This window comes from Salmo trutta, chromosome 8 (genome assembly GCF_901001165.1).
Source record: "Salmo trutta chromosome 8, fSalTru1.1, whole genome shotgun sequence".
In the NCBI taxonomy this organism is placed as follows: Eukaryota; Metazoa; Chordata; class Actinopteri; order Salmoniformes; family Salmonidae; genus Salmo; species Salmo trutta.
Window position 1 is genome coordinate 13,656,708 of NC_042964.1, and position 26,274 is coordinate 13,682,981.

Below are 26,274 nucleotides of genomic sequence, written 5' to 3' on the forward strand. Positions count from 1 at the left end.
TGTGTGTGTGTGTGTGTGTGTGTGTGTTGTTTGTTTGTTTGTTATTGGCCCCCAGCATGGCAAATCATTGACTCTGTAACATTATACTCCTGCATTGTGTCAACAGAAGGAAACAAATATTTATTGTGAGTCACCTTTTCATATCCCATATAAACTATAGGATATTTGGAATGAACAGTGAGACGTTACTTTGCTTGACCTTGTTTGGCTATTTTTCTACAGAAAGGGCCTAATACCTATATATGTAGATTCATGAGAAGGCTAATCTTTAAAATATTAAATTCCCTCATTTTGATAAAACCATGTACAAACAGAACTTAAACAGTCGTTATAATAACAAGTAATGTCAAACAACCGTTTCTGATTTCAATTTAGAAATGGACTCATTTGCTTATTGCAGCTGACTGAAGTTTTGATGTGTCGTATGCTCGCCCCCCAATGAGAATGCCATGCGCGAGATTTCTGCAGAATCTGCACCAACTCGTTGGCAAAGGAGCATCAACTTTCCAGTACTCCAAGTCATTTACTGACTGTCGCTCAAACTAAACTAACGACTTTTATAACCATGGATTCAAAGAGAGTGGAAAGCATATCTGCCCGAGTGGATGCTGCTGGGCGTTCAACTGGTAGGACAGTATTTGCATGTTTTATTATACAGCCTTTGGGGTTGATATGTTGATGCTGATACTAGTCGAAGCATGCCGGTGGAGTTGGCGTGTCAGAGGCGTGGGTTTACCTCGAAGTGCTTTGCATGGAGACGTTTGCTAAATTATGAAATGTTGAATGAGTCATGTTTCTACTTTTGCCTTCTCCGATATTATAGGAACGACATGTGAAATGTACAGTATTCTGGTGTACATACTACAGCTACCTGTCTTGTCAATTTGAACAGCTGTTTTTGAATAGAAACACTTGCGTGAGGTTTCGTCCATTGCGTTCTATATTTTTTACATTTATTGTAGCCTAATTAGTCGGAAAATGTTGGTCTTTCCTTTTTGTTGTAATGTAGCCTATATTAGTTTGAATACAATTTTTTTTTTTTTGCTATTTACTGGCATCTCTAGTCTGGTTTGTGAACATTTTAATGGCTTATGATATATTAATTATATGGTACATTATACGATTTGAAAGTGAAACATTAACATTGGTGTAACACTGAATTTGGCACAGCATTCGTGCAGTGATCTTTAATGACTACTTTGTTAGATTACTATAAATGCATATTCTGCTGCCACCTTAATAAAAATAAAACTCGTTTACCGTAGTCAGGACCACAACTTTGTCGACCGTTTTAGGTCGAGGAATATGTTTTTCATGATATAAAAACGTACACAGTTGAATTGACATTCCCTCCATCAACATTGTTGCTCTTACCTGCTCAACTCCATTACTATATATCTACAAAGAAATGACTTAAATACAATGTAACAACACATTTTTATACTGTAGTGTCACCAAGCACATTCTTAAATCCCCCCCAAAAATCACTAAGATGCGTCCCTAAAACTACTGCATGTGTCCTTTAGTGTCGCGGAGAGACATCAAGGAGAGATAGAGGTCATGGACAACACAAATACAGTTTGTTCTCGAAGTGAGCAAGTGACCACCTGCGTTCCTACCCAGGCTTCTTTTCTAATCAGAAAACTTGGTTGCCTTCCACACTGATAATCACTCTGGCAGCTCATTGCTTCTCTCATAAAGAAATGGAACAGTAGTTAACCAGATCCTCCACACATGTCAATGTTTGTTTTGGCTGTGTGCATCTTCGATTGGATCCTAATTATGCCTGCGTACTAGGCGTTTGAACCAAAGGATTTCAAGGAATCCAACTGTGAGTGGAGAAAGTGTGCCGATCACAACTTTCTCTAAAGTGTTCTGTGGAGGTAGAAAGTGTTTCTTATGCGATTGTTTTCTCCATCTCCTTTTCCCCATACATGTACTCTGAGGTGAGATATGAAACTGTGATTTATTCCGACTGGGTAATTCTGTACTTCCTCAACTCTCTACTGACAAGGCAAATTAACAATGCACTCATTTGATGTTGCGGTATTGCGAGAAATGCTCTGTCAAGATTAGCCTAATTGTTTTAATTTGCATATTCAGTGCCTTTAGCTGCTTAGTCATTTCTTGTAAAGGGGTTTTTGAAGCATGTGGTGTTAAAGCATGCTCATGTACAGACTGTCTTTCCTATAGAATTTGGCCATTTTGATGCCAGTTTTAGATTTCGGAGTTGTACAATGGGATTGGTTGCACATTTAAAACATGTTGACTAACTCTGTTGTACAATGAGCATCTGTCCAGTCAGTGTTTGTACAGAACACCTTTTTGTTAGAATGATATTCTGCAGTGCTACTAGGTACATGCAGGTTCTAATCAGGACATTAATTAGCTGAATGAGGTGTTAGAGCAGGGCTGGAAAAAAAACCTGCAGCCCCATTGGCTCTCTAGGAGGATTGGCCACCCATGATGCAATATAATGTTCTTGCCTCCAATCCGTGTGATGTATAAATAGGCTGGGCTACTCTGCCTGTAATCATATTGCTGACAATGGTTAGCCATGTCATTGCATTGCATCAGCTAACTGATGGCTGGCCAGTAAGCCACTCACCCTTTCAGTTGTTGATCATTGTTAGCAAACGCAGATCAAGCTTTTCACGTCACTCAAGTGGCAGCACTTGTAATTGGTTGAAATTACTCGGACTATCCCTTTACTTTTCTTGGAATGGAATTGTCCCTTGTGTAAAAAGCTACAACCAGCCACCCAGCTTGGGGTACCTTTGGGGCAATGATGACTGTCATCCCTGCCTCATTCATTCCCCTAGCAGATCACCACTGAACTTTTACAGTGGAGGAAGATGCATTCTGGAGGCGTTCGGCTGCTATTTCTCTGTATTGTTTTATCTTGTGATGCTATAATTTGCCAGCTACAGTTGAAGTCAGGAAGTTTACATACACCTTATCCAAATACATTTAAACTCAGTTTTTTCACAATTCCTGACATTTAATCCTAGTAAAAATTCCCTGTCTTAGGCCAGTTAGGATCGCCACTTTATTTTAAGAATGTGAAATGTCAGAATAATAGTAGGGAATGATTTATTTCAGCTTTTATTTCTTTCATCACATTCCCAGTGGGTCAGAAGTTTGCATACACTCAATTAGTATTTGGTAGCATTGCCTTTAAATTGTTTAACTTGGGTCAAACGTTTTGGGTAGCCTTCCACAAGCTTCCCACAATAAGTTGGGTGAATTTTGGCCCATTCCCCTTGACAGAGCTGGTGTAACTGAGTCAGGTTTGTAGGCCTCCTTGCTCACACACACACTTTCAGTTCTGCCCACACATTTTCTATGGGATTGAGGTCAGGGGTTTGTGATGGCCACTCCAATACCTTGACTTTGTTGTCCTTAAGCCATTTTGCCACAACTTTGGAAGTATGCTTGGGGTCATTGTCCATTTGGAAGACCAATTTGAGACCAAGCTTTAACTTCCTGACTGAGGTCTTGAGATGTTGCTTCAATATATCCACATAATTGATGCCATCTATTTTGTGAAGTGCACCAGTCCCTCCTGCAGCAAAGCACCCCCACACCATGATGCTGCCACCCCCGTGCTTCACAGTTGGGATGGTGTTCTTCGGCTTGCAAGCATCCCCCTTTTTCCTCCAAACATAATGATGGTCATTATGGCCAAACAGTTCTATTTTTGTTTCATCAGACCAGAGGACATTACTCCAAAAAGTATGATCTTTGTCCCCATGTGCAGTTGCAAACCGTAGTCTGGATTTTTTTATGCCGGTTTTGGAGCAGTGGCTTCTTCCTTGCAGAGCGGCCTTTCAGGTTATGTTGATATAGGTCTCGTTTTACTGTGGATATAGATACTTTTGTACCTGTTTCCTCCAGCATCTTCACAAGGTCCTTTGCTGTTGTTCTGGGATTGATTTGCACTTTTCACACCAAAGCACCTTCATCTCTAGGAGACAGAACACGTCTCCTTCCTGAGCGATATGACGGCTGCGTGGTCCCATAGTGTTTATACTTGCGTACTATTGTTTGTACAAATGAACGTGGTACCTTCAGTCATTTGGAAATTGCTCCCAAGGATGAACCAGACTTGTGGAGGTCTACAATTTTCTGAGGTCTTGGCTGATTGCTTTTGATTTTCCCATGATGTCAAGCAAAGCACTGAGTTTGAAGGCAGGCTTTGAAATACATCCACAGGTACACTTCCAATTGACTCAAATTATGTCAATTATCCTATCAGAAGATTCTAAAGCCATGACATCATTTTCTGGAATTTTCCAAGCTGTTTAAAGGCACAGTCAACTTAGTCTATGTAAACTTCTGACCCACTGGAATTGTGATACAGGGAATTATAAGTGAAATAATCTGTCTGTAAACAATTGTTGGAAAAATTACTTGTGTCATGCACAAAGTAGATGTCCTAACTGACTTGCCAAAACTGTAGTTTGATAACAAGACATTTGTGGAGTGGTTGAAAAGCAAGTTTTAATGACTCCAACCTAAGTGTATGTACACTTCCGACTTCAACTGTATATTTCGTTTTCCTTGACCAGCGATAAGATGACAGCATGTGGTTTTCTATAGGGGAAAGAACACCATTATACATAGCAGGTGAGCAGTATTTTACTTAAAAAGACTAGCTAGTTACTTACTAGGCTGATTTCATGATCAGATTTAGAAAAATGTAATCCCCCTCCAAAAAAAAAAAACAGGCGCTCTCCACCAGGTTTTGTTTGCTTTGGAGCCAGCTTTTGTTTTTCCCGTTGGGTTGTCATGTTGGGAAGCATCTGCTAGGATGACCGCCTGCCGCCTGACTCAGGCCAGAGAGCAAGACAGTGAGAAAGAGAGAGAGGGAGGGAGAGATTGAGAGAGGCAGATAAGGAGGGAGAGATTGAGAGAGGCAGATGGGGAGGGAGTGGGAGAGGGGAACTGGTGGAGTGTATATGCGGTTGTGGCAGAAATAAACAGCGCAGGGAAGAGTGAACAGAAGGAGTGAGTTTATGATTGCTGGAGGCCAAAATGAGAATGGACTGCCTTTCGTGTTTAGATAATCAACTCCTAGGCTTGTTTACGCCACAAATTTCACTCTGTTTGACTTCCTTGGATGGGCATGTGTAACAGTATAGCTTCCGTCCCTCTCCTCGCCCCAACCTGGGCTTGAACCAGGGACCCTCTGCACACATCAACAACTGACACCCCACGAAGCATCGTGCCACAAAAGCCACAGCCCTTGTAGAGCAAGGGAAACAACTACTTCAGGTCTCAGAGCGAGTGACGTCGCTTGATTGAAACGCTATTAGCGCGCACCACCGCTAACTAACTAGCCATTTCACATCGGTTACACATGCCAAACAGGCGGTGCCACCGAGGGACAAAGTGCCAGTCTCCTTCACTGTAGTGCTGTAGGCTTCTTACATTTTTATTCATTTAGCAGACACTCTTATCCAGAGCAATTAGGGTTAAGTGCCTTGCTCAAGGGCACATAAACAGATGTTTCATCTAGTCAGCCCCTGGGTTCAAACCAGCTACCTTTCGGTTACTGACCCATTGCGCTTAATCACTAGGCTACCTGCCGCCCATTCTCTTAGTGTCAGAGAATGTAGCCAAGCCTTATATGTACAGTGTTAAACTACAGACGTCTGTCTGCCCATATCCTGATAAGTACCAATATGTCACGCTACATCTACAACCATCAAGTCAGCGATAGATGTTCTAATGTGAAACACTCATCGTTCCCGCGCTCTTAACTCTTCATTTATGTCCTGTCTGAAAGCTTTGGAAGAAGAACATTTCATGAGGTCACGGTTCAAGTTTGATATATGATGGAGGAGGCGGAGCATAACACGCAATTAAGTCAAATTATCTATGTACAGTGGAATGGCCTGTCCAATTGGATTCTTTATGTTCTGAGTGCTGTGATTGGACAGATGGATAGAGAGGCTTATTGTCATGTCCTCACCTCTGATGACGACGTACCGTTATATACACTGAACAAAAATATAAATGCAACATGCAACAATTTCAAAGATTTTACTGAGTTACAGTTTAAGGAAATCAGCCAATTGAAATAAATTAATGAATCTATTTATTTCACATGATTGGGAATACACATATGCATCTGGTCACAGATACCCTTTGTACACAACATTTAGAAATAATTAAGCTTTTTGTGCATATGCAAAATTTCTGGAATCTTTTATTTCAGCTCATGAAACATGGGGCCAACACTTTACATGTTGTGTTTATATTTTTGTTCGGTGTACATTGATTTTCTACATTGACATACTCCTTGTTTGTCGCTAGCGTTCCGCTAACCCGTTTTCTGGAAGCATATTTCCATTTGGAACATACTGTATTTGATATTGTGAAATAACCATTTGAATAGTCAATCTCATTGGTTAAGAGAAAAGGAACACTATCACACTACCATGCACAATAGGAATCAGTTTTACCGTGGAAAAGTTTCACTACCCTAAAATCCACTAAAATCAATCATTATGTTTTGGTCAAACTTGTTAAGATTTCACATTTTGTGCAAATTGATTCGGTCCCAACATGACTGTGCAAGTGGTCAAGAGATTTGATATTTCTCATTTTACCAATAAATGTTTTCATTGTTTTTGGGTGCATTGCAGATGGAAGTGCACCTGCTTTGCCACACAGTTGAAGTAGAGGAAGGTTTGGCATGGTAATTAGTAGTCATGATTTATACCCGCAGTCCAATAAAGCTCCCTAATAAAGGAGTCTGCCAACTCTATCATTGTCTTATTTCTCCAAGTTCATTACTCGGCGTAAGCTTCACATTGATAGACAAGAAATGCAGACATTCTTTTCAGTCTGTAGTTGTTATAGTGTCAGATTTTGTATTTAGCAACCAATGTTGTCGTACCAGGGCTGTTAAATGTTGGTCCTGGAGGGCAGAAACTCTTCTGGATTTCATCCTCTCCCTCTTATAACAGATTAATTTAGCGTCATGTAATTAACTACCAGGTAGAAACAAAAAACAGTAGGGATTTGGCCCTCCAGGACTGCAATACAACCACCAACCTTTTTCCTTGTGTTGCTCGTACTACGTACTACTTAAGCTGAGATTCAATTGGGTCTGTGCTATCCGGGATCCTTGGGACGTACCTACCCTAAACCCTAACCTTAACCCTTACCCTAACCTTAACCATAAGCCAACCATAACCCTTACCTTAACCATTTTACAGTTCAACTTCAATGGGGTAGGGACGCCCTGATAGCACGGACCCAAATGCAGGAAAAAAGTTGTATTCGTTGTTATTAAAAGTATGAATTTCCGCACCCAGCGGAAGGACCGCAGTTGTACAGGACAAACAGGTACAGGTAAGCGTTTTCAAGTTTGACAAGAATGGACTGATGGTGACTCGATGTTGATGCTAGCAAATCCTGTGACTAGTTATCAAAATTAAACTCTCCCTCAATATAAGAGAACTTAGTTGAGCATTCCTCAGCTACCCTGTACCTTGTCTGGGCATAGGGTGCGTTCGTAAATTCACTCCGGACGCTCTACTCTGAAATGTGAGCACTCTGGTTCGAGCGTCTAGAGCGCTTGATAATGACGAATTTACGAACGATGAAACTGTTCACAAATAAAAAAAGGCTGTAAACTTTCTTTTGGGTAATAAACAATGTTTAATCTGTTTTTGAGAGCAGGATGTCATTGATGATACCATAGATGGTGTGCTCCGGGTCATGCTACACGGTGAACAGGAAGTTGTTTCATCATGGCCGTCTTCTCTGTGTGCCGTGTCTGTGCTTCCAGTGCCCTTTTTTCAGCTGCATGCTGTGGTGTACCAACCTCCACCCTGTAATCTTTAAACCAAGCTGGCTCCTCTGCAGATTTCCTTTTCTTCACGTGGTGGCTTCACAGATTGTCGTTTGTCCCTCATTCTCTGGCTGGTGTGCATTCTCCTCCGTAACCACGCCGGTCCAGGACCTCCACATTCGGCTTCTTCACCTGTGGGATCGTTTGAGTCCAGACACCCGGACAGCTGACGAAACTGTGTGTTCGCACAACCAAAGAATTTCTGCACAAACTGTCTGAAACTGTCTCAGGGAAGCTCATCTGCGTGCTCGTCTTCCTCACCAGGGTCTTGACCTGACTGCTGATCAGCATCGTAACCAATTTGAGTTGGCAAATGCTCACCTTCGATGTCCACTGGCACGATGGAGAAGTGCCAGTGGTCATGGATTAATCCCGGTTTCAACTGTACCTGGCAGATTGCAGACATCGTGTATGGCGTCGTGTGGGTGAGCGGTTTGCTGATGTCAAAGGGGTGAACAGAGTGCCCCATGGTGGAGGTGTGGTTATGGTATGGGCAGGCTTAAGCTATGGACAACGAACACAATTTTATTTTATCGATGGCAATTTTAATGCACACAGATGCCATGACGAGATCCAGAGGCCCATTGTGGTGCCATTCATCCGCCGCCATGACCTCATGTTTCAGCATGATAATGCACGGCCCCATGTCGCAAGGATCTGTACACAATTTCTGGAAGCTGAAAATGTCCCAGTTCTTCCATGCCCTGCATACTCACCAGACATGTCACCCATTGAGCATGTTTGGGATGCTCTGGATCGACGTGTATGACAGCGTGTTCCAGTTCCCGCCAATATCCAGCAACAGCCATTGAAGAGGAGTGGGACAACATTCCACAGGCCACAATCAACGGCCTGATCAACTCTATGCGAAGGAGATGCCGTGCTGCATGAGGCAAATGGTGGTCACACCATATACTGACTGGTTTTATGATCCACGCCATTATCTTTATTTTCTAACAGTATCTGTGACAAACAGATGCATATCTGTATTCCCAGTAATGTGAAATCCATAGATTAGGGCCTAATGAATTTAAGGCTGATTTCCTTATGTCAACTGTAACTTAGTCCAATCTTAGAAAATTGCTGCGTTTATATTTTTGTTAAGCGTAGATTATCAGAGATATCTACTACAGCCCTCATCCTCCACATACAACACCCGTTCTGCCAGTCACATTCTGATAAAGGTCCCCAAGGCGCACACATCCCTGGGTTGCTCGTCATTCAGTTCGCTGCAGCGAGCGACTGGAACGAGCTGCAACAAACACTCAAACTGGACAGTGTATTGTTGTCTCTACCTTCTTGCCCTTTACATTTACATTTTAGTCATTTAGCAGACGCTCTTATCCAGAGCGACTTACAGTAGTGAATGCATACATTTCATGCATTTCATTTCATGCATTTTTTTTTTATATAAAAAAAAAAACGAAATGTACTGGCCCCCTGTGGGAATCGAACCCACAACCCTGGCGTTGCACACACCATGCTGGCGTTTGAAACGCCATGCTCTACCAACTGAGCCACAGGGATGCGAGTCACAGTTAGGTAAAAGACACAACTTAGTCTCTTACAGTGCATTTGGAAAGTATTCAGACCCCTTGACTTTTTCCACATTTTGTTACGTTACAGCCTTATTCTAAAATGTATTAAATCGTTTTTTTCCCATTGTCAATCACACACAATACCCCATAATGACAAAGCAAAAACTGTTTTTTTTCTTGCAAATGTATCAAAAATAAAAACTGATATGACATTTACATATGTTTTCAGACCCTTTACTCAGTACTTTGTTGAAGCAGCTTTGATGCTACAAGCTTGGTACACCTGTATTTGGGGAGTTTCTCCAATTCTTCTCTGCAGATCCTCCCAAGCTCTGTCAGGTTGGATGGGGAGCATTGCTGCACAGCTATTTTCAGTTCTCTCCAGAGATGTTTGATCAGGTTCAAGTCCGGGCTCTGGCTGGGCCACTCAAGGACATTCAGAGACTTGTCCAGAAGCCACTCCTGCGTTGTCTTTGCTGTGTGCTTAGGGTTGTGGTCCTGTTGGAAGGTGAACCTTCGAACCAGTCTGAGGTCCTGAGTGCTCTGGAGCAGGTTTTCATCAAGGATATCTGTGTACTTTGCTCCGTTAATCTTTCCCTCAATCCTGACGAGTCTCGCAGTCCCTCCGCTGAAAAACATCCCCACAGCATGATGCTGCCACCACCATGCTTCACCGTAGAGATGATGCCAGGTTTCCTCCAGATGTGACGTTTTGCCATTTAGGCCCAAGAGTTCAATCTTGGTTTCATTAGACCAGAGAATCTTGTTTCTCATGGTCTGAGAGTCCTTTAGGTGCCTTTTTGCAAACTCCAAGTGGGCTGTCATGTGCCTTTAACTGAGGAGTGGCTTCTGTCTGGCCACTCTACCATAAAGGACTGAATGGTGGAGCGCTGCGGAGATGGTTGTCCTTCTGGAAGGTTCTCCCATCTCTACAGAGGAACTCTGGAGCTCTGTCAGAGTGACCATCGGGTTCTTGGTCACCTCCCTGACCAAGCCTCTTCTCCCCTGATTGCTCAGTTTGGCTGAGTGGCCAGCTCGAAGAGTGTTGGTGGTTCCAAACTTCTTCCATTTAAGAATGATGGAGGCAACTGTGTTCTTGGGGACATTTTTTGGTACCATTCCTCAGATCAGTGACTCGACACAATCCTGTCTCGGAGCGCTATGTACAAGTCCTTCGACATCATGGCTTGGTTTTTGCTCTGACATGCACTGTCAACTGTGGGCCCTTATATAGACAGGTGTGTGCCTTTCCAAATCATGTCCAATCAATTGATTATACCACAGGTGGACTCCAATCATGTTGTAGAAACATCAAGGATGATCAATGGAAATAGGATGCACCTGAGCTCAATTTCAAGGCTCATAGCAAAGGGTCTGAATACTTATGTAAATAAGGTATTTCTTTTTTAGTATTTAATATATGTGCAAAAATGTTTAAAAAAAAATCTGTTTTCACTTTGTCATTATGGGGTGCTGTGTGTAGATGAGGGGACAAAAATATTTGTATCAATTTTAAAATAATTCTGTAACGTAACAAAATGTGGAAAAAGGGAAGGGGTCTGAGTACTTTCCAAATGCACTGTATATACTTAGTGTGTAATGCCCTCATCAGTATGCAACCAATTTGCCGAATGAGCATATACCTTACATTGCCCCTATTCTTAGACTAAAGGCTACGTGGCCATAGGGGATTTAGACTTAAAGCCACATTACATCCATCTTTTCTATATTTTCACAGCATTGTGATTCAATCGGTTTAATGAATGTGGCAGCAGCACCCTTATACATTATGATTTAAAACCAAATGGGTATTGTATTTTAGGCAGAATGCATATGGATTTTTAGCAAGGATCCACAATGCTGTTTGCAAAATCTGTCATAAAACAAATGGTTACGGCTCCATTTATTTAAAGACAGTGAGATTTACAACAGCTATCATGTCGTGGGGCCAAACAACATAGAACGGTTACCTGCCGCATTCATTCATTCCTGATGTACAGTCGTGTGAAAAAGTAAGTACACTCCCAGGAAAGTTGCCTTTCATTTTCATATTTGGACAGCTGGATATGTAATCTTCACTTCAACAATGAAAGATTATACTTTGCAATCATTTATTCATCAAAAATCAACAGAAATGCAATTCCATAGTGTGGAAAAAATAAGTACACCCCTAGCTTCAATAGCTTGTGTTGCCCCCTTCGGCTGAACTAACTTAATGTAGCCATTTCTTGTAACTTTTTATCAGTCTCTTACATCGACTGGGAGGAATTTTTGGCCACTCTTCTTTACGGTACTGCTTCAACTCTGTCATGTTCGAGGGCTTTCTTGCGTACACGGCCCGCTTCAAGTCCCCCCACAACATTTCGATAGGATTGACATCTGGGCTTTAACTCTGCCATTCCATAACCCTCCATTTCTTATTTTTGAGCCATTCTGTTTGTCAGGAATCAAGGTAAGACCCAGATGCAGGCAGTCGAAGTAACAATGTTTATTGTAGCAACAGGGGCAGGCAAAGACAGGTCAAGGCAGGCAGAGATCAAAATCCAGGGTAAGGCAAAGGTACAGGATGGCAGGCAGACTCAGGATCAGGCAGAGAGGTCAGGCGGGTGGGTACAGGGTCAGGCCATGCAAAGGTCAAGAACCAGGAGGACGAGGAAAGAGAGGCTGGGAAACGATAGGAGCTGACAGGAAAAACGCTGGTTAGCTTGAACGAACAAGACGAACTGGCAACAAACAGACAGAGAACACCGGTATAAATACACGGGATGATAGGGAAGATGGGTGACACCTGGAGGGGGTGGAGACAAGGACAGGTGAAGCCGATCAGGGCGTGACACTGTTGTAGCTTTGCTTTTGTGTTTTGGATCATTGTCCTGTTGCAAGATCCATGTTCGGTTCAGCTTCAGCTTTTTTGAAAGATAGCCTCACATTCTCATCAAGAATTCTCTGGTACAACACAAAATTCATGGTTGTCTCAATGATGGCAAGTTGGCCAGGCCCCGAGTCAGCAAAGCAGCCCCAAACCATAATGCCACCGCCTCCATGCTTTACAGTTGGTTTGAGGTTCTTCTGTTCTAAGGCAATGTTTTGTTTTCGCCAAACATGGCATCTGGCATTGCGGCCAAACAACTCCACCTTTGACTGTCCAGAGCACATTGTTCCAGTAGTTTTGGTCTTTACCCAGCTGTTGTCTGGCAAACATCAGTCTTGTCTTGATATTATTTTTTGAGAGCAGAGGCTTCTTCCTTCCTGACCTCCCATGTAGGCCAAGTCTGTGCAGTCTCTTTCTGACAGTTCACTCATGCACTTTGACATTGATTGTGACAAGAGAGGCCTGTAGATCACTTGATGTTACCCGGGGGTTCTTAGAGACTTCTATGAGTATCTTTCGGTCAGCTCTTGGGCTGAATTTGGTGGGATTTCTCCATTTGTAGATGAGCCGTCGGACAGTGGGATGATGTACTTGAATTGCTTGGAAATTGATTTGTAACCCCTCCCAGACTCATGGGCATCAATAGTCTTTCTTCGGAGGGCCTTGGGTAGGTCTTTTGATCTTGGCATGATGTGTTACCACACACCCATATGGTTAAGACCAAATCAGACCAAGTTTCTAATCTATAAGTTTCTCTCTAAGGATTTTCTAATCATTTGCACTGGTTTTGGTGCATCTGATTCTAATTTTAGCCATTTTATGTGATGGTAAAGTTAGGGGTGTGCTAACTTTTTCCGCATAAGGAAAATACATTTTTGTTTATTTTAATTGCATAACATTTTCAAAGTATAATTTTTGTTGGTTAAATCTGGTTACCTTTCTAAATGAATGTGTTGGGAATTTAGCTCAAATATCCATGTGTCCAAATTTGTACAAAAAATAAACTTTCCAAGGGGTGTACTTTTTCACGACTGGACATTTGTCGCCGTCTGTGTAAATTCTGACCCCAACTAGCCTTTGGCTAGTGAGCTGAGAAAAGGGAGCCCCTCAGAAAATAGTTGCGCCCTGTACGATGTACAGTACTTTGTCTATTTTGTCTTGTGCTCTATTGCCACAATGATACACAGCTCTTCACGGACAGAGGCCTAATCACCAGGTGGCTTATACAGTGTCTTTGGAACACGCTGACCAGTAAAAGAGCCACTTGTTATCTGCAGATAGCAGGCACCGCTCGGCTGAATAATTTATGCAGACATTCCGACACATTGACTCAGAACACGGCCTGAGGAGGGAGAAGAGTGGGAAAAGGTTCCTCTGTGTCGTGACTCATGTTCAGTCAAGTGGCTTTCAACTCAGGCTGTAGTGCCATGCTCCATTTAACAGGTGAAAAGGCTGATCTGGGGAGAGAGGGAAAACACGCTACAATGGACTACACTGCTCTCACTATTCATTACAGTTATGCTGAGTTGGTTCTTCCCTAGAGTATTGACAATTCCCATTAAAAAGTGCTGAACTCTCATTTGGGAAATAATTGCCATTAGTGCATAATTAATACTGTAGTATGAAAATAAATGGTAATTGTATTACATTATTAGGATACAGCAGCCCTTTCAGATGATTATATTCTTTACATGCTTATTGTACATTAGTTTGTAGGGTGAGGTGTGTATCCTGGCTGACACTAACATGCATAGCCGGTTTGAATATGGAAGTGATCCTTTATTTTTCATTTGATGACACATTATTGATATCAAACTGCCCTTATTTCCAGTATATACAAGGTGGATGTTACAAAACGAAATGCAGTGAGAGAAACAATGGTGTGTTTTTTTTCTGTTAGTCATGTGACCAATTTCATGTGTCATAAATAGAAAACCAAACAAAATAGACTTCTCAATTAAGATGTCGGAGAGCTCATAGTTTCATGGCACAAACAGAAGTTAACTTCACACTGCAGATACAATAATTCCAGCGTTTCTCTTCTCCCCAGTTCACATGCGTACAGTTCTCACGGTAGTTATCAGGCTGTAGGTTGTCCCAGTCGCGGTAGTAAAACCTGGACCCGTCACACCACAGCCAACGGCACTCCTGGGTAGCAGCTTCCCGATCCAGGTTCTGGAGAAGATGTGCGTATGTCTGCGGACCTCGAGAGGTGGGTTCTGTTCCAACGTAGTTTCCCTTGGCACCCATGTCCTCTATATACACTCTAAAAATGTGGGGTTCAACAAGGGTTCATCTAAGAGCCTCAAAGTTCTTCAAAAAACTTCAGGGTTCTTGGCACTGAAAATTGCCCCCAAAAGGTTCTTCCAAGAATGACAAAGGAGGTGGGGTTAATCAAGGAACCTCCTTAGTTGGGGGTTCTTGCAGGAACCCAACTGAAACGTTTGTATTTTAATTTGAAAGGACAGCAGGTGCAGGCACTTAACTGGAACATTTTAAGATATCCTCAATATAAGGTAAGGTTTGTCCCTTGTATGATCTAAATTGATTGTTTTTTGATGATACCATCTATCTTTTCATATTTGTGCAAATCTTTCTAAAACCCAAAATGGACACAATTCAATGGATATCAATCAAAGAGAGCTAAGAATATGTTAAAAGCTAGCAGTGTTGGGTGCAGATGACTGAACTGCTCACTTTTGTGTGTATGTCTGCATGTATACAGACGAGGAGGCATACAAAGGTATGTCAATTGGTATTAGGTTATGCAGAGCACAATGACCATCCACTTCCCATTCCTCTTCAATGAATATCCCATAGGTCTCTACGTTATGGAGAAGGTATGTGTATGAAAACCATTATCAAAACAGCTTTTTTCATTCACATTTACTACAAAAACAAAGGTATGAACATTGTGTGCATGTTTTGTTAATCATCTGTATATTTTTCTATTTTTGGGATTCACAGACTTCACCCTCCCTGCACCTCTGATGAATATAACAGGAAACCTGTTCAATGACCATGCACTGCGAAATCATTCTGGGCTGTGGATACGGAGAACATCAACAATAACAACAACACGCCAGAGGATATACCCATTATACTTGGGCCTCTGCTGGGAGTTTACCTCATATTTAGATTTTTTAATTCTGCTTTGCCACTAAAATCATAATAAACACTGACAACTAAAATATGGTGTTATTGTTATGCATATTATTAATAATAATAATAATTATAATGGAGGGTGGGGGATAGTGGGAAAAAAAATTACCCAAAAAGGTTCTTCAAAAGTTTCTTAGAGGAATCATTAAAAGAGGTTCCCCCACAGTTTCAATTTGAAGAACCCCTAAAGGATACTCCAGGAACCTTTTTATTTTTAGAGTGTTGGAGGAACGTGTTTCACGTCGGTCTCCTGTAAGAGGAAGGATCCGTGGATTTGCCGTCTCCTCTAGGGGTTTTAAGAGGATGAAGTTGGGCCTCTAGGAAGGGCTTTGTGTCCGCTGAGCGCAAAAGACAGTGCTCACAAGTAGGAGACTTCGCCATGGCATTAGTCTCCTGTTCGAGAGGGTCCTGTTCATCTGCAGAAGGAGGAGCACCTTTCTATACAGTACAGGTATCTTTGATGGCCACGTGGAAGTTAACTATTGTTTGAAATGAACTTGCGATGCTGAAATGTTTACAAGCGATTCACATGGCAAAACCGATTCATATCTACTTCCTTATTTCTTCTGATGCTGTATGAATAAAACATTTGGATAAAACAATGTCCAGTGTTTACACAGTAAAATAAAGCCAGTCAACTGCGTTATGAATTCACTCAGTTTAATGTTCTTTCATAGCCTTTGTTTTTAACCTGATCCCAACATTGGCTTCCTTGATCTGGGCTTTGTATCGACTTATGATTTTCCCAATGGTCATATGACTTGATATGGTCAACGAGGTCATGGTATCAGTTTCTCGGGCTTGTGATTGGTACAGTAGTATCTGAGCACAAGCGCACAACAATCCATGACGCTCCTCTCTGTGAAGTGTTCTGTTGAAAATAGCACAGATTGTTGTAAAAGTGCAGGGGTATCTGAGTTGGTGTACTAAACTCAATGGCTGGCTGGCTCAGAACCTCCTTAGATTGAATGCTGCAGGTGATTTCTTTGAGGAGATGATTTGCTATGTCCTGTGTTCTGCTATTTTTAACTGCTGCTGTTTTGATGGACGACAAGGCTACAGTACTGGTGAATATGTGGGTGACATGAAGTGTGCTCGGCCTAGATACACTCAGCTCAATGCTGCTTCTGTCTGGCCCTGCTGTGGCTACCCACAGACCTGTTGTCATGGAACCACAGGGCTTCTGACCACAATGACATTGTGCTGCTGGGCATGATGACAAGCAAGCATGTACACGCATGGTAACAAACGTGTAGAGCAAACTATTATCTAAGCCAAGCACTTGTTGCTAAAACATACAAAACATCCGTTCCGTTGTGCATACTTGCTTGGACATAAACTGGACTTGTTTTTTAAGTGAGAAATAAAATGATAGATTATCTTGGAAAGTACAGTAGGGAGGGTCAGGGAATTCTAAATATACGACTGTTTCCCTCATCTGGGAGAAATCAACTTTGGTAAAACTTTCTATGAACCATTGTGCATTTTTAATGCATTCATAGTCCCATCACCCATGATGCTTTAAATCTGGATGTAAGCATCTATAACAGGTTGTGGCTAATGTAATGGCCTGTATTAACATACTATTAGGTGCAATATCCAGAAATCGCCATTTCCTGGTTGCTAAAATTTGAATAGTCTGCCTAATTTCAGTTTTCAGTCTAAACCACTGTCAATACCCCAGAATATTTTTTTCAGCTGTTTGAAGCTGGTGTACAAAACCTAAAGTAAAAGACACAAACATTTAACTTAAGAATGGGAAGCAATAGAAATAGCGCACATAGAACAGATCTACCACTTCTTAGACTTGCTTTCAATGAGAATGAGTTTTAGATCTGTCACTTTTCTATGTGAATTTAGTCGGGTCGCCCTCCAAAAAGATACATATTGCAGCTTTAACACAAGTCATCACAAACCTAGGAAGTGTTCACAGAAAGTGATATTAAACCTGTCATGGAGTTTTGAGGACTTGAGCCTAGGCATGTTCTAATGCCTTCATGCCGATGCAGTTAGCTCTCAGTAATGGCCTCCCTAATGGGTTCTACTGTAGCATTATTCTCACATTGGCTTTATGGAAATTCAGAGCTGGGGTGTAGATGAGCGTATTGTTTTGAAATGTGTTTTTCCATCTAGGGCTGACCCCATTTAGTCGACTGATCGATTGTTTGGTCGATAGTCTGTTGGTCGGCCAAGCATTTTTTTTAGTTGAGCAGTTGCAAAAAATGCGTCTTGATTGACGCTTGTCTCAGAGGATTAATCCATTATGCAGGCCATGGGGATGGCACACCAGTATCACAGGTAGTACATTTTACCGTTAATTCCCATCATTTCTAATCAACAATGTTTGTTTGGTTAACGTAATTTCTGTTAATGCATTCAATATAGTACTATTATTAGTCTTACAGTTCTCCATGTCGGAGTGGACACATTGTTTGCAGAGCGTACAACCTAGGCTACACTTGTGAGAAACAAGTTTTGGTTTATTTCATTCCATATATGAGTTTTACATTTATTCATTGTGTTTTGTTTGGAGTGCTCCTGTCAATGTTGAGTAAGGACGTGCACCTGAATACGCATAGAAGTAGGTCTAGGCTATCTGCCCTGCGTGCAAACGTAGACTTATAAATGTGGCCATTTGGGGATCTGATAGTATTTCTAATTGTCTTAACTCACCGCCACAAATGAGCTGTGGAGCTTCTCAAAGTAATTTTTTTCTTCACTTCAAACTTGCTGGAAACGAAGTCTGTTTTTACGTCCATTGAGAATGAAAATAGTTCTTCAAAGTAGCCCATTTGAGAAATCTTTCTAGCTCTCTCCCTTTTGATAACCATTCGGCGTGAAAGGGAAAACAAATGTCATGCTGTGATCTGGTGGAATTGTCATAAAATAGGCTTACCTGATGATCTCTTGCGCAAATACAGCTGTGTCTGTCTGGAGCTCACTGACCGGGGATCTCTGAGGGTCCAGAATATTTTATATGGTGTTGCAGGTTTGTTAGTGCAAGCTTGGGGCTGGACCAAATTAATAGTTGATAAAATATTTCAAGTTCCTTGCAGACAGGCCACGCATATCCAATGTGATTTATTTTTATTTGTATATTTTCTACTTGCAGGCTGCAATGTTTTTATTTGTTGGCTTTACGTAGGCTATTTTTACATGGTTGGCGATGGTAATAGAAGTTAAGGCCATCACTAGCCGGCTACCACCTGTCAGCAACGGGAATGGCTGAAATAGCTGAATCCACTCATTTGAATGGGTGTCCACATACATTTGTATATATAGTGTACCAGCTTTCTCTTGTCAACATATAGCTTACCCTTTCTCAGATGTTCTTTGTTTTGGTGGTAGCGTCACTATTAACCCAGGGAATTTAGCAGTCTAATGAGCATATGGTGTTGGGGTTTGATGATTCCGTAAAATGGATACTCATGGAAGACCCAGTGCTTTTCCCACATTTTACAAGTTATGTGCACGAGAGCTTGCAAGGTGAATGCGTCAAGTCCTAGACTGGAAAAGGTCAGCTGTTGATGTAGACCTGCATTCAAATTCCATAGATTTGAAGTAATCATAACACCAGAGGAACTCATGTAAGACTGAACGCTGATGTTTTTGGCCGAAATCATTGTCTACTGTTTATTTTGAAGTCCCTGAAATATGCTTGATCTTGGACCGGAATGAATCATTGAGTGTCTTGCTGCATGTGGCAGGGCTGCAAGATTAATCAAATTCTGATTGAAACTGCGATATTGACATGTGCAATACCCATATCACAAGAGGCTGCGATTTTCTCCTTTGATACTATGTTAATACAACAAAAACTGGACTACGGTGCCTCTAATGACATGCGCTAGACTACGTTCATTCATTCTCTACATGCACAGAGGATGCTGACCAATCACAAGCGGTCTCTCTCTCTCTCTCTCTCTCTGCATGACATGCACATGCTGACCAATCTCAAGTGTTTCCGCTAAGAGTGCACAATGAAAGATGCTGCTGAGGAGAGATAGGGCTTCACCTCTGCGTGTCGGAAACCTGAGTGCTGATAAGAGCTAATGAAAAAACATCCCGCAGCCACATAGAAATCAGCGAGGCTATCACCTACTGCACAGTGCCTTTGGAAAATATTCATGCCACTTGACTTATTCCACATTTTGTTGTTATAGCCTGAATTCAAAATGGATTGAATACATATTTTTTCCTCACCCACCTACACATAATACCCTATAATGACAAAGTAAAAACATGTTTTTAGAAATGTTTGCAATTTTATTGAAAATGAAATACAGATATCTCATTTACATACTGTAAGTATTCACACCCCTGAGTCAATACTTTGTAGAAGCACATTTGGCAGTGATTACAGCTGTGCCTTTCTGGGTAAATCTTTAAGAGATTTCCACACCTGGATTATGCAACATTTGCCCATGGTTATTTTCAAAATTCTTCAAGCTCTGTCAAATTGGTTGTTGATCATTGCGAGACAACCATTTTCAGGTCTCGCCATAGATTTTCAAGCAGATTTAAGTCAACACTGTAACTCGGCCACTCAGGAACATTCACTGTCTTCTTTGTAAGTAACTCCAGTGTACAGTTGAAGTCGGAAGTTTACATACACCTTAGCCAAATACATTTAAACTCAGTTTTTCGCAAGTCCTGACATTTAATCCTAGTAAGAATTCCCTGTTTTAGGTCAGTTAGGATCACCACTTTATTTTAAGAATGTGAAATGTCAGATTAATAGTAAAGAGAATTATTTATTTCAGCTTTTATTTGTTTCATCACATTCCCAGTGGGTCAGAAGTTTACATGCACTCAATTAGCGTTTGATAGCATTGCCTTTAAATAATAAGTTGGGTGAATTTTGACCCATTCCTCCCAACAGAGCAGGTGTAACTGAGTCAGGTTTGTAGGCCTTCTTGCTCGCACATGCTTTTTCAGTTCTGCCCACAAATGTTCTATAGGATTGAGGGCAGGGGCTTTGTGATGGCCACTCCAATACCTTGACTTTGTTGTCCTTAAGCCATTTTGACACAACTTTGGAAGTATGCTTGGGGTCATTGTCCATTTGGAAGACCCATTTGCGACCAAGCTTTGACATCCTGACTGATGTCTTGAGATGTTGCTTCAATATATCCACATCATTTTCCTACCTCATGATGCCATCTATTTTGTGAAGTGCACCAGTCCCTCCTGCAGCAAAGCACCCCCACAACATGATGCTGCCACCCCCGTGCTTCACGGTTGGGATGGTGTTCTTCGGCTTGCAAGCGTCCCCTTTTTCCTCCAAACATAACAATGGTCATTATGGCTAAACAGTTCTATTTTTGTTTCATCAGACCAGAGTTCATTTCTACAAAAAGTACGATCTTTGTCCCCATGTGCAGTTGCAAACCGTAGTCTGGCTTTTTTAATAAAGATGGTTTTGGAGCAGTGGCTTCTTCCTTGCTGTGCGGCCTTTCAGGTTATGTCGATATAGGACTCGTTTTACTGTGGATATAGACACTTTTGTACCTGTTTCCTCCAGCATCTTCACAAGGTCATTTGCTGTTGTGCTGGGATTGATTTGCACTTTCGCACCAAAGTACGTTCATCTCTAGGAGACAGAACGCGTCTCCTTCCTGAGCGGTTTGGTTTGGTCCCATTGTGTGTTTTACTTGCGTACTATTGTTTGTACAGATGAACGTGGTACCTTCAGGCATTTGGAAATTGCTCCCAAGGATGAACCAGACTTGTGGAGGTCTATCATTTTTTTTCCTGTGGTATTGGCTGATTTCTTTTGACTTTTCATGATGTCAAGCAAAAAGGCACTGAGTTTGTAGGTAGGCCTTGATATACATCCACAGGTACACCTCCAATTGACTCAAATTATGTCAATTACCCTATCAGAAGCTTCTAAAGCCATGACATAATTTTCTTGAATTTTCCAAGCTGTTTAAAGGCACAGTCAACTTAGTGTATGTAAACTTCTGACCCACTGGAATTGTGATACAGTGAATTATAAGTGAAATAATCTGTCTGTAAACAATTGTTGAAAAAATGACTTGTGTCATGCACAAAGTAGATGTTCTAACCGACTTACCAAAACTATAGTTTGTTAACAAGACATTTGTGGAGTGGTTGAAAAACAAGTTTTAATGACTCCAACCTAAGTGTATGTAAATGTAACAGTGTAGGTTCTGTCCCTCTCTTCGCCCCAACCCGGGCTCGAACCAGGGACCCTTGCACACATCAACAACTGACACCCCACGAAGCATCGTTACCCATCGCGCCACAAAAGCCGCGGCCCTTGCAACACAAGGGGAAACCCTACTTCAAGTCTCAGAGCGAGTGACGTCACCGATTGAAACACTATTAGCGCGCACCACCGCTAACTAACTAGCCATTTCACATCAGTTACACTCACCCCCCCTTTGACCTCCTCCTTTTCCGCAGCAACCAATGATCCGGGTCAACAGCATCAATGTAACAGTCTAGGTTCCGTCCCTCTCTTCACCCCAACCCGGGCTCGAACCAGGGACCCTTGCACGCATCAACAACTGACACCCACCGAAGCAACGTTACCCATCGCGCCACAAGAGCCACGGCCCTTGCAACGCAAGGGGAAACCCTACTTCAAGTCTCAGAGCGAGTGACGTCACCGATTGAAACGCTATTAGCGCGCACCACCGCTAACTAACTAGCCATTTCACATCGGTTACATAAACTTGTCACATCCTGACCATAGAGTGCTCTTATTTTCTATGGTAGAGTAGGTCAGGGCGTGACCGGGGGGGTTTATCTAGTTTCTTTTTTCTATGTTGTGTTCCTAGTTTCTTTTTTCTATGTTGGGGGTTTTGTATGATTCCCAATTAGAGGCAGCTGGTCATCGTTGTCTCTAATTGGAGATCATATTTAAGTAGTTGTTTTTCCCACCTGTGTTTGTGGGAGATTATTTTGAGTTAGTGCATGTTGCACCTCTGTCGTCACGGTTTGTTGTTTTGTTTATAGTATGTCTTGCATAGTTTCACATATTAATAAAGATGTGGAACGATACTCACGCTGCGCCTTGGTCCATTCCTACAAACAAACGTGACAAAACTTCCAACTTCAACTGTATATTTGGCCTTGTGTTTTAGGTTATTGTCCTGCTGAAAGGTGAATTAATCTCCCAGTGTCTGGTGGAAAGCAGACTGAACCAGGTTTTCCTCTAGGATTTTGTCTGTGCTTAGCTCCATTTCTTATCCTGAAAAACGCCCCAGTCCTTAATGATTGCAAGCATTTCCATAACTTGATGCAGCCACCACTATGCTTGAAAATATATGTTTGCCCCAAATATAATACTTTGTATTGAGGACAAAAGCAAATTGCTTTTCCACATTTTTTGCACTATTACTTTATTGACCTGTTGTAAACAGGGAGCATGTTTTGGAATATGTTTATGCTGTGCAGGCTTCCTTTTCACTCTGTAAATTAGGTTAGTATTGTGGAGTAACTACAATGTTGTTGATCCATCCTCAGTTTTCTCCTATCACAGCCATTAAACTCTGTAACTGTTTTAAAATCACCACTGCCATCATGATGAAATTCCTGAGTGGTTTCCTTCCTCTCCGGCAACTGAGTTAGGAAGGACGCCTATACCGTGCATTCATTAAGTTTTCAGACCCCTTGACTTTTCCCACATTTTGTTATGTTGCAGCTGTATTTATTATTATTTTTTACTCATCAGTCTACATACCCAAGAAGACTCGAGGCTGTACTCGCTGCCAAAGGTGCTTCAACAAAGTACTGACTAGCTATGTAAATAAGGCATTTCTGTTTTTAATACATTTGCAAAAATGTCAAAACAACTGTCATTATGGGGTATTGTGTGTAGATTGAGGATTTAAAAAAAAATGTAATCCATTTTAGAATAACAAAATGTGGAAAAAGGGAAGGGGTCTGAATACTTTCAGAATGCACTGTATCTTTGTAGTGACTGGGTGTATTGATACACCATCCAAAGTGTAATTAATTACTTCATCATGCTCAAAAGTCATTTCAATGTCTGCTTTAAAAAAAAAAAAATAGAAATCTATCAATAGGTGCCCTTCTTCGTGAGGCATTGGAAAACCTCCCTGGTCTTTGTAGTTGAAACTGTGTTTGAAATTCACTGCTTGACTGGGGGACCTTACAGATAATTGTATGTGTGGTGTACAATAGTGTTAAACACTATTTTTGCACACAGTGAGTACATGCAAGTTATGTGACTTGTTAATTAAGGACATTTTTACTCTTTAATTTATTTAGGCTTGCCATTACAAAAGGGGTTGAATACTTGACTAAAGCTTTTTAACAAAGGTAAGGGACAAGTTGAAACCGATCTTACACATGTTGATTATTACGCGACTACAACAGACCTTTAGTAGTAGAACAATCAATACCTACATTATTTTGACACTATTGATGAGGAGTTTGAACTGCAAAGGTCGGTGCTTGCAAAAATCATCGGCTACTTCCTCAGAGATCACACAGGAGAAAACATCTCTCTGGTGTTGCGAGAAGCTTTAGCCACCTGGGTCCTGAACGAAGAGCAGCAAGTGTACATAAGGCCATCGCATTGAATGACTGAACCAGACTCCAATGTTTTGGACACAGTCTGCATCTTGCTATCGGTAGGCTATGTGTTCCATGTTTTTAAGGCACTGACTTATAATTTCAATTATGATGATGATTGAGCCTATTTATCCATTACACAATCATAAGCTTCTATTCCATCTGCAGCATATGGCTGCCTGAATAAATAATTCACGTAGGTTATTTAAGGATGGAATAGGAAGCTCATAATGGTGAAATAGGAACTCAATGTTATTAGTAAGTGCAGTGCTTATAGCACACTTTTGATGATCATGTTAAAATGTAATGTTAAATATGTTTAATAATCCTATGTATTATAAGTATAACAATGTTGGAAAAGATTAGTTTCATTTGGTTTAGTATTCAGTTATCACAGTATGTATTACTTCATATGATCTCATTTTAGAAGGGATGTTCTCTACTTTGACAGTTGTTTTAACCATGTTGGATGGAATTACCAAGTTTTCAACCAAGTGTTTGAAAATCGCAATATCTGCCCCCCCAAAAAAAATCGTAATTCAATATTTTGTCAATCGCGCAGCTCAAGTATGTGGAGCAAAAAACAGCTCCAGATGATAAGACTAAGCACTATAGATATTATATCGATCGGCCCTGTCCCCACCTTGTAGGAAAGGGAAGATTTATGGTTCAATCAGAATGAAAAATGATTAGCGCTCATCGCACCATATGCTGAAGCTGACGGCGTTAGTAAAAATATTCGCATTGTAACGGCAGTGTTATTGATTACTCAGTGGGCTGTGTATGTACATCCGTCATATGGCATTATGGAATAACATTTACGATAGGAGAGCTCCCTCCAATGGGATATTGAGACATTATAGGCCATAAACTGAGATGATAGAGGAAATCAATTCTACGCTTTGGCTATGTATCAGTTTGACTCGCTCTAAAGCCGATACATTTGTCAATTTTCTTTGCTCTGCTTTCAAATACACGGGACATGTTATGAAATCCGTTGTGTCAATAGAATATCATTGTACTAACCTAAACTTGCACCGGTGTTGAGACAGGGATATGGGCAGGTCAGATACGCCATTGGGATTTTCAAGTGGGCACCTTCCATCCTTAATGTTTTGTTTATGAGACTACAAATCTCCAGAATGCTCAACAGTGAATTCTGGCATCCCAGAACCCCCCTCTATACCTGCTCAGTCTGTGATAGCTCTTGCTACAAATCTGCGACACCCAACCTCCGCTAGGCAAAGCCTCGCTGCTTTGCATCGTCTGCATGCTCAGCATACTGTAGCCTCTTCCTCTCGCCTCGTCCATAGCATCCTCCCAAGGCATTGTTATCTCTGTCAAAGTAGACAGCGCACAGAGAGTTGGACCATAGTACCAGTTCGGTCTTAAGATGGTCACAGGCTCACAGCTGTCACTGATGGAACTGTGAGGCACTGGCCCACATCTGCCAGCATTTCCCAGTTTTGGGATGGATCAAGCTGTTCAGCCTGTGTCCTTGAAGAGAGCTTTTTCCGTTTAGAAATATATCCCAAAGTTAAGCGTTTTGGTATTTAATATATTCTGTCAATATACTTTCAGTACATCCTTCTCAGGTATAGAAATTGGTTTGGACATTAAATTCACTAGTAGAATTTTAAGTTGGCATGGCTATATTTAGCCTTGGAAATCTTCCTAGGAAATATCCTCAAAAGAGGATGAGAATGTCCAGTGTAGTATTGAACCATTGGGAAAATGAAAAATACAGTCAAATATTCTTGGCTAGTTAACAGAGATACATTTGTCCTAAAGGCTTTGTCTTTCAGTTGAGGTTATTCAGAAGAAATTTCCCTTTTCTTAGATGTGCATGGCATGGGTTCAGAGCATCTGTTTTGTTTTTGTTGCCTTAGAGGTACATTTGTATAATGTAAACTCATTTTCCGTTTCAGTTTTGCATTTAAATGGCACTGAGACTTAGACTACTGTGGCCTGGAGAAAAACGTTGTTCCAAGAGCAGTCCTAATTTAGAATTCCGGTTCGGTCTTCCCTGCTGTTGAGGAAACCTGCCAATCTCTCCAGCCGAGGACACATTGGCACATTACATCAGCAGGTGCCAAGTCACCTCTTAAAGCATAACCTTTTAGTAAGTGACCCGTGCTAAAATCGCTCTTTAAGTGAAGATGACAATTGTTTGTGAATATGTGTGATGCTATGATAAAATGAATCTGTCTTAATTTTAAGGGATGACATGAATGACATTTAGCATTCAAATGATACTTCAGTCA

The 26,274-nt window shown here is 41.4% G+C and overlaps 1 protein-coding gene across 2 annotated transcripts in view; it reads left to right on the plus strand.

Moving 5' to 3' along the window:
• The window catches only part of LOC115198252 (Kv channel-interacting protein 4), a 254,968-nt gene continuing 228,694 nt past the window's right edge, over window positions 1–26,274 (plus strand). For both annotated transcript variants that reach the window (XM_029760060.1, XM_029760062.1), the window contains exon 1: window positions 1–626. In XM_029760060.1, coding sequence (XP_029615920.1) covers window positions 566–626 — 61 coding nt within the window. In that variant the 5' untranslated portion in view covers window positions 1–565. The remainder of the gene's footprint in view (window positions 627–26,274) is intronic.